A 14407-nucleotide genomic window follows, 5' to 3' on the forward strand; every position below is an offset into this window, starting at 1 on the left:
AGATTAGGACCCAAATTCTGCAGCAAAAACGCAGGCGAAAGAGACGCTTCCTTGGGCCGCTTCCAACTTTGCTGGCTTGACAATAAAAGCCCCCCCCCCCCAAAAAAACCCCAACTCTGCTGTCTTCTGGATGTGCCTCCCACTCCCCTTTCTCCCTCCCTCTTTTTCCCTAAACACGGGAGGGTTTTGCGATGCCAATCTGTCCTTGCTTGTTCTTGGACAATGAAGTGCCAATGGCCTTTTGCGTCTGTGCGGCTGATTCCAGGCTGCAGGTGGCCGGCTGTGTCAGCTTGCATTCAAGTTGCGCTTTCGGCAATTCTTTCGGGAAGGACTATTTTCGTCTTTTTCTCGGCAGCATCCATCGCCACGCTCCCAATCAGGGATGCATGCCTTCCTCCGGGACAATCTGGTGCCATCGTGTGGTGGCACAAAAAAGGTCTCCGAAAAGTCCCAAGATCCGTCGGAAAGGATCTCTCTCTCTCTCTCTATGTATGCAAACACACATATACACAAATATATACACACACAAAACACTTATATACAGACTGGGCCACAGCAATGCATGGCAGGGAGTGGCTAGTATCTATATAAATAAAGATGTAATGTTTAACTCAAAAACCACTGGGCAAATTGACACCAAATTTGGACACAAGACACCTATCAGGTCAACGAGTGACCATCACTCATAAAAACACACAGAATGGACTTAAGAACCCCCAAAATAAACCATTTATACATATATACATACATTCATATACACATGCACACATACAGACAGACAGACACACACATATATATGCAAACACACAGAAATATACACATACGCACACATATATACACACATATATGCATATACATAAGCACACACATATACACAATATACATATACACATACATTCATTTACATATACACATACATACACACGCACATATACATACAGGCACACACACATATATATATGCATGCATATACACAAGCACACACATATACACAATATACATATACACATACATTCATATACATATACACATGCACACATACATACAGACACACATACAGGCACACACACATATATACGAAGCACACGCAAATACACACATATACACACATACATATACACATACACACACATATATACATGCATATACACAAGCACACACATATACACAATATACATATACAAATACATTCATATGCATATACACATGCACACATACATACAGACACACACATGTATATATGCAAGCACACACAAATATACAATATACACACATACATATTTACCTATACTCATATACATATACACATACATACACACACACATATATATATGCATATACACAAGCACACACATATACACAATATACATATATACATACATTCATATACACATGCACACATACATACAGACACACACATGTATATATGCAAGCACACACAAATATACATACATATATATTTACCTACAACATATACATATACACATACACACACACACATATATGCATATACACAAGCACATACATATACGCAAGCACACACAAATATACACATATACACGCACATGCATATTCACCTACACACATCTACATATACACATACATACACACATATATGCATATACACAAGCACACACATATACACAATATATACACATATAAACACAGAAATACACAAATATATACACACATACACACACACACACATATATATATATACACAGACATATATATATATATATACACACAAACATATATACACATACACACAAATATACACAAATATATGCATACACAAAACACATATGCACAGACTGGGCCACAGCAACGCGTGGCCAGGGACAGCTAGTAACATAAATAGACAGACACCGAGGCAATTTCACATTCCAGCTTTTCCGGCTTCGTGAGGGTATGCTCGATTCCGGGAGAGCTGCCGCTTCACCGTCCACTTGTGGCACCGAGTCCTTGATGGAGTACTTCCTTATTCTTATGCATGCTGCTGGAAGGTTTTATGGTGCTGTAAATTAGTTAAATTAGCCTCCCCACATAAAGCGGTACCTAAATTTCCTACTTGACAGATTAAACTGTCTTTCGTGCTGCATAGGTCAACAGCAAGCTAGACTGTTAATGGTCGGGAGCTCACTCCAACCCGGGCTGGCTTCGAACTCTTGGTCAGTAGTGATTTAATGCAGCTGGCTACTAACTAGCTGCACCAAAGCCCGGTTCATTATCTAAGTAAATCTCTATGTCAGGTATTGGGCAAACTTTGGCCCTCCAGGTGTTTTGGACTTCAACTTGCACAATTCCTAACAGCCGGTAGGCTGTTAGGAATTGTGCGAGTTGAAGTCCAAAACACCTGGAGGGCCAAAGTTTGCCCAATGCCGGCTGTAGGCAAATAAGAGCTGTCTTGGAATTGCTTTCTCATCTTTTCCCCTTCTTTGTTTATGTTTTTATGTATTTCTAGCAAGCCCGAACACAAGAACACTGTGCTGGATGTCTTCCAAATGTCCGGGATCCCTGCAAAGCCGGCCGATAAAGCTGAAGCCGGGACGGATTTCAAAGGTAAATATACCCAAATTCCATATTTAAAGGACCCGATATCTCTCTTTCTAGGGAGGCTAACATGCCCATTATATATATATTCCATGGTCGGTGGAGTTCAGAATGCTCTTTGATTGTAGGTGAACTATAAATCCCAGAAACTACAACTCTCAAATGTTAAGGTCTATTTTTCCCCAAACTCCACCAGTGTTCACATTTGGACATACAAGTATCGAGATCCATCATTGTTTGAGTCCACAGTGCTCTCTGGATGTAGTGAACTACAACTCCAGAACTCAAGGTCAATGCCCAGCAAACCCTTCCAGTATTTTCTATTAGTCATGGGAGTTCCGTGTGCCAAGTTTGGTTCAATTCCATCGTTGGTGGGGTTCAGAATGCTCTTTGATTGTAGATGAACTATGAAGCCCAGAAACTACAACTCTCAAATGTCAAGGTCTATTTTCCCCAAACTCCACCAGTGTTGACATTTGGGCATATTGGGTATTTGTGCCAAGTTTGGTCCAGATCCATCATTGTTTGAGCCCACAGTGCTCTCTGGATGTAGGTGAACTACAACTCAAGGTGAACTACAACTCAAGGTGAACTATAACTCAAGGTCAATGCCCACCAAACCCTTCCAATATTTTCTGTTGGTCATAGGAGTTCTGTGTGCCAAGTTTGGTTCAACTCCATCGTTGGTGGGGTTCAGAATGCCCTTTGATTGTAGGTGAACTATAAATCCCAACAACTACAACTCTCAAATGTCACCGTCTATTTTCCCCAAACTCCACCAGTGTTCACATTTGGGCATATTGGGTATTTGTGCCAAGTTTAGTCTAGATCCATTGCTGTTTTGGAGTCCACAGTGCTCTCTGGATGTAGATGAACTACAACTCCCATACTCAAGGTCAATGCCCACCAAACCCTTCCAGTATTTTCTATTAGTCATGGGAGTTCTGTGTGCCAAGTTTGGTCCAATTCCATCATTGGTGGGGTTCAGAATGCTCTTTGATTGTAGATGAACTATAAATCCCAGCAACTACAACTCTCAAATGTCAATGTATATTTTCCCCAAACACCACCAGTGTTCACATTTGGACATATTGGGTATTTTGTGCCATGTTTGGTCCAGATCCATCATTGTTTGAGCCCACAGTGCTCTCTGGATGTAGGTGAACTACAACTCAAGGTGAACTACAACTCAAGGTCAATGCCCACCAAAGCCTTCCAGTATTTTCTGATGGCCATGGAAGTTCTGTGTGCCAAGTTTGTTCCAATTCCATCATTGGTGGGGTTCAGAATGCTCTTTGATTATAGGTGAACTATAAATCCCAGAAACTACAACTCTCAAATGTCAAGGTCTATTTCCCCCAAACTCCACCAGTATTCACATTTGCACAAATTGGGTATCCTTTCCAAATTTGGTCCAGATCTATCATTCTTTGAGTCCACAGTGCTCTCTGGATGTAGATGAACTACAACTCCCATACTCAAGGTCAATGCCCACCAAACCCTTCCAGTATTTTCTGATGGTCATGGGAGTTCTGTGTGCCAAGTTTGGTTCAATTCCACTGTTGGTGGAGTTCATAGTGCTCTTTGATTTTAGGTGAATTATAAATCCCAGCAACTACAACTCCCAAATGACAAAATCAATCCCCCCACCCCATCCCCAATAATATAATATAATATAATATAATATAATATTTATAATATTTATAATATTTATAATATTTATAATATTATAATGTAATACAATATAATACTACTAATAATATGATATTATAATTATATATTTTATATTACATGCAATATTACTAATAATATTACAATATAATGGTATAGTACAATATAGTAATATTTAATACTGATATTGTACTATGCTAATAATATAATATATTGTATGTATATATATCTTATAATATATTATATTATTATATTATATTATATTATTAGCATAGTATATATATCTTGTAAGCCACTCTGAGTCCCCTTCGGGGTGAGAATGAGAAGGGCGGCATATAAATTTAAATAAATAAATAATTAAATATTCAAATTTGGGCGTATCAGGTATTTGTGCCAAATTTGGTCCAGTGAATGAAAATACATCCTTCATTTGAGATATTTATATTACGATTCATAACAGTAGCAAAATTACAGTCATGAAATAGCAATGAAAATAATAGCCGCCCTGAGTCCCCCTTGTGGGGAGAAGGGCGGGATATTAATTAATTAATTAATTAATTAATTAAATGATTTGTGGTTGGGGGTCACCACAACATGAGGAACTCTATTAAGAGGTCACGGCATTAGGAAGGTTGAGAAACACTTGTTTTAAATGCTTGCAGGTCCCAGTAGGTTGGCCTTTTGCAGCTTTCAGATGGCAATTTTGTCAGCGCCAATTGTGTTTAAGTGCAGGCCAAGGTCTTGAGGCACCGCACCCAGTGTTCTGATCACCACTGGGACCACCTTTACTGGCTTGTGCCAGAGTCTTTGTTGTTGGTGTGGCTTGTGCCAGAGTCTTTGCTGTTGTTTTTGTAATAATAATAATAATAATAATAATAATAATAATAATTAGGGCACCCAGTGGCACAGTGGGTTAAACCACTGAGCTGCTAAGCTTGTTGCCCAAAAGGTCGCAGGTTCGAATCCAGGGAGCAGGGTGAGCTCCCACTGTTAGCCCCAGCTTTTGCCAACTTAGCAGTTCGAAAACATGCAAATGTGAGTAGATCAGTAGATACCGCTCCGGCAGGAAGGTAAGGGCACTCCCTGCAGTCACGCTGGCCACATGACCTTGGAGGTGCCTATGGACAGCGTGAGCTTCTGCTGTCAGCCCCAGCTTCTGCCAACCTAGCAGTTCGAAAACAAGCAAATGTGAGTAGATCAATAGGTACCGCTCTGGCGGGAAGGTAAGGGCACTCCCTGCAGTCATGCGGGCCACATGACCTTGGAGGTGTCTATGGACAGCGTGAGCTTCCGCTGTCAGCCCCAGCTTCTGCCAATCTAGCAGTTCGAAAACATGCAAATGTGAGTAGATCAATAGATACCGCTCCGGCAGGAAGGTAAGGGCACTCCCTGCAGTCACGCTGGCCACATGACCTTGGAGGTGTCTATGGACAGCGTGAGCTTCTGCTGTCAGCCCCAGCTTCTGCCAATCTAGCAGTTCGAAAACAAGCAAATGTGAGTAGATCAATAGGTACCGCTCTGGCGGGAAGGTAAGGGCACTCCCTGCAGTCATGCGGGCCACATGACCTTGGAGGTGTCTATGGACAGTGTGAGCTTCCGCTATCAGCCCCAGCTTCTGCCAATCTAGCAGTTCAAAAACAAGCAAATGTGAGTAGATCAATAGGTACTGCACGATGGGCTAGGTGTTTGATTCCAGAATACCAAAATCCTTACATGTGTGAATCCCATTGTATACAATGGCATCCTTTCTATAGAAAGGCAACATCAAGGTTTGCTTTTGGGATTAACCCCCCCCCCCCCCCCCAAAAAAAAATATTATCAAGCCATGGTTGAATCTGTGGATGTTGAATTTGTGGATATAGAGGGCCAACTATATTCACATTTGGGATTTTTTCCCCAAAATATTATCAAGCCATGGTTGAATCTGTGGATGTTGAATTCGTGGATATAGAGGGCCAACTATATTCACATTTGGGATTTTTTCCCCAAAATATTTTCAAGCCATGGTTGAATCTGTGGATGTTGGATTCGTGGATATAGAGGGCCAACTATATTCACATTTGGGATTTTTCCCCCAAAATATTTTCAAGCCATGGCTGAATCTGTGAATGTTGAATTCGTGGATATAGAGGGCCAACTATATTCACATTTGGGATTTTTCCCCCAAAATATTTTCAAGCCATGGTTGAATCTGTGGATGTTGAATTCGTGGATATAGAGGGCCAACTATATTCACATCCAAAATATTATCAAGCCATGGTTGAATCTGTGGATGTTGAATTCGTGGATATAGAGGGCCAACTATATTCACATTTGGGATTTTTTCCCCAAAATATTTTCAAGCCATGGTTGAATCTGTGGATGTTGAATTCGTGGATATAGAGGGCCAACTATATTCACATTTGGGATTTTTTCCCCAAAATATTTTCAAGCCATGGTTGAATCTGTGGATGTTGGATTCGTGGATACAGAGGGCCAACTATATTCACATTTGGGATTTTTCCCCCAAAATATTTTCAAGCCATGGCTGAATCTGTGAATGTTGAATTCGTGGATATAGAGGGCCAACTATATTCACATTTGGGATTTTTCCCCCAAAATATTTTCAAGCCATGGTTGAATCTGTGGATGTTGAATTCGTGGATATAGAGGGCCAACTATATTCACATCCAAAATATTATCAAGCCATGGTTGAATCTGTGGATGTTGAATTCGTGGATATAGAGGGCCAACTATATTCACATTTGGGATTTTTTCCCCAAAATATTTTCAAGCCATGGTTGAATCTGTGGATGTTGAATTCGTGGATATAGAGGGCCAACTATATTCACATTTGGGATTTTTTCCCCAAAATATTTTCAAGCCATGGTTGAATCTGTGGATGTTGGATTCGTGGATATAGAGGGCCAACTATATTCACATTTGGGATTTTTTCCCCAAAATATTTTCAAGCCATGGTTGAATCTGTGGATGTTGAATTCGTGGATATAGAGGGCCAACTATATTCACATTTGGAATTTTTCCCCCAAAATATTTTCAAGCCATGGTTGAATCTGTGGATGTTGAATTCGTGGATATAGAGGGCCAACTATATTCACATTTGGGATTTTTCCCCCAAAATATTTTCAAGCCATGGTTGAATCTGTGGATGTTGAATTCGTGGATATAGAGGGCCAACTATATTCACATTTGGGATTTTTCCCCCAAAATATTTTCAAGCCATGGTTGAATCTGTGGATGTTGAATTCGTGGATATAGAGGGCCAACTATATTCACATTTGGGATTTTTCCCCCAAAATATTATCAAGCCATGGTTGAATCTGTGGATGTTGGATTCGTGGATATAGAGGGCCAACTATATTCACATTTGGGATTTTTTCCCCAAAATATTTTCAAGCCATGGTTGAATCTGTGGATGTTGAATTCGTGGATATAGAGGGCCAACTATATTCACATTTGGGATTTTTTCCCCAAAATATTTTCAAGCCATGGTTGAATCTGTGGATGTTGGATTCGTGGATATAGAGGGCCAACTATATTCACATTTGGGATTTTTCCCCCAAAATATTTTCAAGCCATGGCTGAATCTGTGAATGTTGAATTCGTGGATATAGAGGGCCAACTATATTCACATTTGGGATTTTTCCCCCAAAATATTTTCAAGCCATGGTTGAATCTGTGGATGTTGAATTCGTGGATATAGAGGGCCAACTATATTCACATCCAAAATATTATCAAGCCATGGTTGAATCTGTGGATGTTGAATTCGTGGATATAGAGGGCCAACTATATTCACATTTGGGATTTTTTCCCCAAAATATTTTCAAGCCATGGTTGAATCTGTGGATGTTGAATTCGTGGATATAGAGGGCCAACTATATTCACATTTGGGATTTTTTCCCCAAAATATTTTCAAGCCATGGTTGAATCTGTGGATGTTGGATTCGTGGATACAGAGGGCCAACTATATTCACATTTGGGATTTTTCCCCCAAAATATTTTCAAGCCATGGCTGAATCTGTGAATGTTGAATTCGTGGATATAGAGGGCCAACTATATTCACATTTGGGATTTTTCCCCCAAAATATTTTCAAGCCATGGTTGAATCTGTGGATGTTGAATTCGTGGATATAGAGGGCCAACTATATTCACATCCAAAATATTATCAAGCCATGGTTGAATCTGTGGATGTTGAATTCGTGGATATAGAGGGCCAACTATATTCACATTTGGGATTTTTTCCCCAAAATATTTTCAAGCCATGGTTGAATCTGTGGATGTTGAATTCGTGGATATAGAGGGCCAACTATATTCACATTTGGGATTTTTTCCCCAAAATATTTTCAAGCCATGGTTGAATCTGTGGATGTTGGATTCGTGGATATAGAGGGCCAACTATATTCACATTTGGGATTTTTTCCCCAAAATATTTTCAAGCCATGGTTGAATCTGTGGATGTTGAATTCGTGGATATAGAGGGCCAACTATATTCACATTTGGAATTTTTCCCCCAAAATATTTTCAAGCCATGGTTGAATCTGTGGATGTTGAATTCGTGGATATAGAGGGCCAACTATATTCACATTTGGGATTTTTCCCCCAAAATATTTTCAAGCCATGGTTGAATCTGTGGATGTTGAATTCGTGGATATAGAGGGCCAACTATATTCACATTTGGGATTTTTCCCCCAAAATATTTTCAAGCCATGGTTGAATCTGTGGATGTTGAATTCGTGGATATAGAGGGCCAACTATATTCACATTTGGGATTTTTCCCCCAAAATATTATCAAGCCATGGTTGAATCTGTGGATGTTGGATTCGTGGATATAGAGGGCCAACTATATTCACATTTGGGATTTTTTCCCCAAAATATTTTCAAGCCATGGTTGAATCTGTGGATGTTGAATTCGTGGATATAGAGGGCCAACTATATTCACATTTGGGATTTTTTCCCCAAAATATTATCAAGCCATGGTTGAATCTGTGGATGTTGAATTCGTGGATATAGAGGGCCAACTATATTCACATTTGGGATTTTTTCCTCAAAATATTATCAAGCCATGGTTGAATCTGTGGATGTTGGATTCGTGGATATAGAGGGCCAACTATATTCACATTTGGGATTTTTTCCCCAAAATATTTTCAAGCCATGGTTGAATCTGTGGATGTTGGATTCGTGGATATAGAGGGCCAACTATATTCACATTTGGGATTTTCCCCCCAAAGTATTTTCAAGCCATGGTTGAATCTGTGGATGTTGAATTTGTGGATATAGAGGGCCAACTATATTCACATTTGGGATTTTTTTTCCCAAAATATTTTCAAGCCATGGTTGAATCTGTGGATGTTGAATTCGTGGATATAGAGGGCCAACTATATTCACATTTGGGATTTTCCCCCCAAAGTATTTTCAAGCCATGGTTGAATCTGTGGATGTTGAATTTGTGGATATAGAGGGCCAACTATATTCACATTTGGGATTTTTTTTCCCAAAATATTTTCAAGCCATGGTTGAATCTGTGGATGTTGAATTCGTGGATATAGAGGGCCAACTATATTCACATTTGGGATTTTCCCCCCAAAATATTTTCAAGCCATGGTTGAATCTGTGGATGTTGGATTCGTGGATATAGAGGGCCAACTATATTCACATTTGGGATTTTCCCCCCAAAGTATTTTCAAGCCATGGTTGAATCTGTGGATGTTGAATTTGTGGATATAGAGGGCCAACTATATTCACATTTGGGATTTTTTCCCCAAAATATTTTCAAGCCATGGTTGAATCTGTGGATGTTGGATTCATGGATATAGAGGGCCAACTATATTCACATTTGGGATTTTCCCCCCAAAATATTTTCAAGCCATGGTTGAATCTGTGGATGTTGAATTCGTGGATATAGAGGGCCAACTATATTCACATTTGGGATTTTTCCCCCAAAATATTTTCAAGCCATGGTTGAATCTGTGGATGTTGAATTCGTGGATATAGAGGGCCAACTATATTCACATTTGGGATTTTCCCCCCAAAATATTTTCAAGCCATGGTTGAATCTGTGGATGTTGAATTCGTGGATATAGAGGGCCAACTATATTCACATTTGGGATTTTTTCCCCAAAATATTTTCAAGCCATGGTTGAATCTGTGGATGTTGGATTGGTGGATATAGAGGGCCAACTATATTCACATTTGGGATTTTTTCCCCCAAATATTTTCAAGCCATGGTTGAATCTGTGGATGTTGGATTCGTGGATATAGAGGGCCAACTATATTCACATTTACCATAACCACAGATGTTCCTTAGGAAAGGTAAAGGTAGTCCCCTGACATTAAGTCCAGTCATGTCTGACTCTGGGGTGTGGTGCTCATCTCCATTTCTAAGCCGAAGAGCCAGCGTTGTCCGTAGACACCTCCAAGGTCATGTGGCTGGCATGACTGCATGGAGCGCCGTTACCTTCCCGCCGAAGCAGTACCTATTGATCTACTCACATTTGCATGTTTTTGAATTGCTAGGTTTTCCTAAACTCAGCTAAATAGTGTTCTATGCTGTTGGTAAGGGAAGTGGCTACAGGATGATGTCATTTGTAAACAAACCAAATAATATGATGCCCGCCAAAATTTCTGGGTAATTAATTGCCTGTTATAGAAACTACCTCGCTGCCTCTTCGTTCAGCTGTAGGGAGAGAATATGAGACTTTTCCAAGTGGGTTTTCCCCATCAAAAGCGGGAAACCCTTGCCATGCCGGCGCCTGCGTTCCCGCTGTGCCAAAAACCGCTTCAATGCCTCCCTGCTTTTCTGCATCGCTGTGCCTTGCGGTCGTGATTATGAGCCGCGCTGTTGGCAGGAAGCCGCTCCGAACCGACATGTAAAATGTTCCCTAGGTCTCGTCGGGTGTGGATAAATATTTCATTTGACAAAATAAAACCTGTCTGCCTCCTAAGTGTTTCAACTCCCGCTGCCTCACCTGTTGCATTTACCTGCTCTTTCTTTCTTTAAAATCTCGGTTTTGCAGACAGCGGCTTTGCAAAGGAGAGCAGCCAAGGGAAGCTTTACAAAGCCGGCACGCTGGAGGAGACTTACCCGAGGGATCGGGAAGAAGTCGGAGCCGATCGCCGCGTAATGGAAACCGATTCCAGTGGTGCGGAAATGAACTACCGCTCGGAAGACGCCTCGGAAGGTAGCGATGCGGAAGAGCCGCCGGGAAAACGGATCAAGTTGGAATTCCAGCCGGAGAGCCCGCCGAAAGAAGACGACGATTCGTTGCCCAGCTCCGAGGATTCGGACAGCGGCAGCGAATCCGAGTTGGACCTCCTCCCGCAGCCGAGGGGGGCTTTGGTCAAGAAGGTCAACGGCTGCAAGGCCGGACGGCGGAGAAACCTCCACTCCGGCCGCCCCAGCACTTCGGAGTTCGCCTCGGTCATCCAGACCCAGAAAAGTTTGGCCCCGAAGGCCAACCCAGCACTTAGCATCAAGTCCGAGCAGGTCCCCGGCGCCAAAGGGACCCCCTGGACCTGTCCTACTACCCCGAAAGGTGGTTCTTACACTGTGAACAAAGCACTTCACCTGGAGAGGCCCGCTCCGAGGCACGCCTCGTCCCATTTGTACGTCTCCATCCCGGACTCGGTGCTCACTCCGCCTGAGATGGAGAGCGGAGCGGCCAAAGGGCAGTTTGGGACCTCTCCCCGATCCATTGCAACAAACGCCCCTTCCTCGGCGGAGACCCTCTCGCCCCCGCTCTCGGGCTCCCCCTGCGAGGAGCGGGTCGTCTCCACTCCGTTCACGCCGCTGGTCTACCCGGCGGAGATGGAGGTCCTCCAGCGCTTCCACGCCAACAACGTGGTGGTGCCGCTGGTCCACCAGCTTGGCGGCCCACATGGCGGCACAGCAGGCTCCCAGGGTCTCTACGCCACCAGCACCATCCGGTACGCCCCCGCCGACATGACGCTAGCCATGCAGAGCAATGTGTTGCCACCGGCCCACCCGCTCAACCTCATGGACCTGGGCGGCGCGGAGGCCAAGACCTCCCGGGAACTCATGTACCACCACTTGCAGCGGCTAAACATGGTGGCACCCTTTGGGAACTCGATTTCAGGGGGGACGTTCGCGGCCACGGACTCCCTGTTTTCCGCATTGCCCTTTTCAGTGGCCGGTGGTGGCCTCCACGGCACTTCTGCTCTGGAACGCAAGGAGGACTGAGGATTTGGTGTCTCTGCCATAGTCAAACTCTAGCGGTAAAAGGTTCTCGCACGAGCTTTGGTACGACAGCTCAGCGCCGTGCCCATGTGTTCTGGAAACCAGGAGGCAAAATCTTTTGTTCTCAAAACAAAATCCGTGTATCTTATCTTCTCACTCCACTTTCTCACTCTTTCTCCCAAACTCCTCAAATACTGCTGCTGCTGTTTAAAGTGATGTGATATATGGAGTGAGTTCAGGGTTTAGCCCAGTGTCAGCGAAACGTGGGATCGGTTGCAACCTTTCCGGGAAAGTTGCGAAGCAGAGGAAAGTGTTTGTTGTCTGTCCTTGTACTGCTACAGGTCCAACTATTCCTTCAGTACTGCCATTGGGGAAACTGGCCACAGGGGTGGATCAGGAGGCGTTATGTTCAAGCCTTTGAGATTCCTATGCTAACTTGTCCTGCTAGCCCAATTATAATACACAGATTGCAAACACAAAGCAAGGCGCCGGTACCCCTGACTCTTCTCGTCCCGTGCACTTACACCAGCACTTAAATGTTTGCTTCTGTTCAGTCTACGTTGCACTGTTCCTTGCAATATGCCCCAGGATGAGATCCTACATTGAGTATGGCGTGACAACAAATAAGTTGGATGATGTAAATTTGTGTGAATGGGACCTTGTTCAGCTTCCTTGCTCAGTCTCCCTTGGACTGGCACTTTTCCTCTTCTGAAACTAGGCATTACTCAGTCACTCATCCTTTTATCCTCTGGTCGGAAAGATAAATGACGGAGGGGGGTGACTTACTGCCTTTGCCTGCAATACACGCTTGGAATTCTCTCTAGTGAAATGTCCATGTCAGAATATTAATGTTATTTTTCTGGAAGTACTTCTGGAAGTGAGAGGACGCTGTGTAGGTGAAACAGGAACTGAAAATAGACGAACGGGTCACAGCCAAGGCCTCTCTAGTCCACCAATTGGCCAGGCAGGTGCTTCTTGGAAACCACAAACAGGACACAAAGGGCATCATCACACCTTCCTATTCATGCTCCCTTGAGTCTTATCTCTTCCTTCCTTCCTATCATCTTTATCTTCCTTTCTTATCTTCCTTCCCGCCTTCCTTCCTTCCTATATCCCTATCTTCCTTCCTTCCTCCTTTCCTTTCCTCCCTCCTTTTTCCCTTCTTTCTTTCCATCTTCCTTCCTTCCTATCATCCTGATCTTCCTTCCTTATCTTTATCTTCCTTCCTTTCTTTTATCCTTATTTTCCTTTCTTATCTTCCTTCCAGCCTTCCTTCCTTCCTATATCCCTATCTTCCTTCCTTTCCTTTCCTCCCTCCTTTTTCCCTTCTTTCTTTCCATCTTCCTTCCTTCCTATCATCCTGATCATCCTTCCTTATCTTTATCTTCCTTCCTTTCTTTTATCCTTATTTTCCTTTCTTATCTTCCTTCCCGCCTTCCTTCCTATATCCCCATCTTCCTTCCTTCCTCCTTTCCTTTCTTCCCTCTTTTCCTTTTCTTTCCTTCCTTTTTTCTTCCTTCCTTCCTATCATCCTTATCTTCCTTCCCACCCTCCTTCCTTACTTTCTTCCTACCTTCATTCCTTCCTATATCCCTATCTTCCTTCTTTCCTTCCTCCTTTTCTTTCCTTTCTTCCCTCCTTTTTCCTTATTTCCTTCCTTCCTATCATCCTTATCTTCCTCTTATCTTCCTTTATCTTCCTTCCTTATCTTCCTTCTTTCCCGCCTTTCTTCCTTCCTATATCCCTATCTTCCTTCCTCCTTTCCTTTCTTCATTTTTCATTCATTTTCCTCCTTCTCTTTCTTCCTTCCTCCCTTCCTCCCTTCCTTCCTTCCCCTCCTTCATACCTATCACCCTTTCCTTTGTCTTCCTCCATCTGGCCTTTTCTGGAAAGTCACCATAGCTTAACATTTGTATCTACATACTTCCACATATATACGGTATATATTTTACGGAGGGAGTTCCTGAGCTGGAGAGCGGTCATGGAGAA

At 42.7% G+C, this 14407-nt stretch overlaps 1 protein-coding gene across 1 annotated transcript in view; it reads left to right on the forward strand.

The window, feature by feature from the left end:
• Window positions 1-14077, forward strand: part of LOC137095513 (neuronal PAS domain-containing protein 3-like) — a 92073-nt gene extending 77996 nt beyond the window's left edge. The window contains exons 10-11 of the mRNA XM_067462267.1: window positions 2465-2562; window positions 11238-14077. Of these exons, the coding sequence (XP_067318368.1) occupies window positions 2465-2562; window positions 11238-12421 (1282 nt within the window). The 3' untranslated portion in view covers window positions 12422-14077. The remainder of the gene's footprint in view (window positions 1-2464; window positions 2563-11237) is intronic.
• The last annotated feature ends 330 nt before the right edge of the window (window positions 14078-14407 follow it).

This window comes from Anolis sagrei, chromosome Y (assembly GCF_037176765.1).
Source record: "Anolis sagrei isolate rAnoSag1 chromosome Y, rAnoSag1.mat, whole genome shotgun sequence".
In the NCBI taxonomy this organism is placed as follows: domain Eukaryota; kingdom Metazoa; phylum Chordata; class Lepidosauria; order Squamata; family Dactyloidae; genus Anolis; species Anolis sagrei.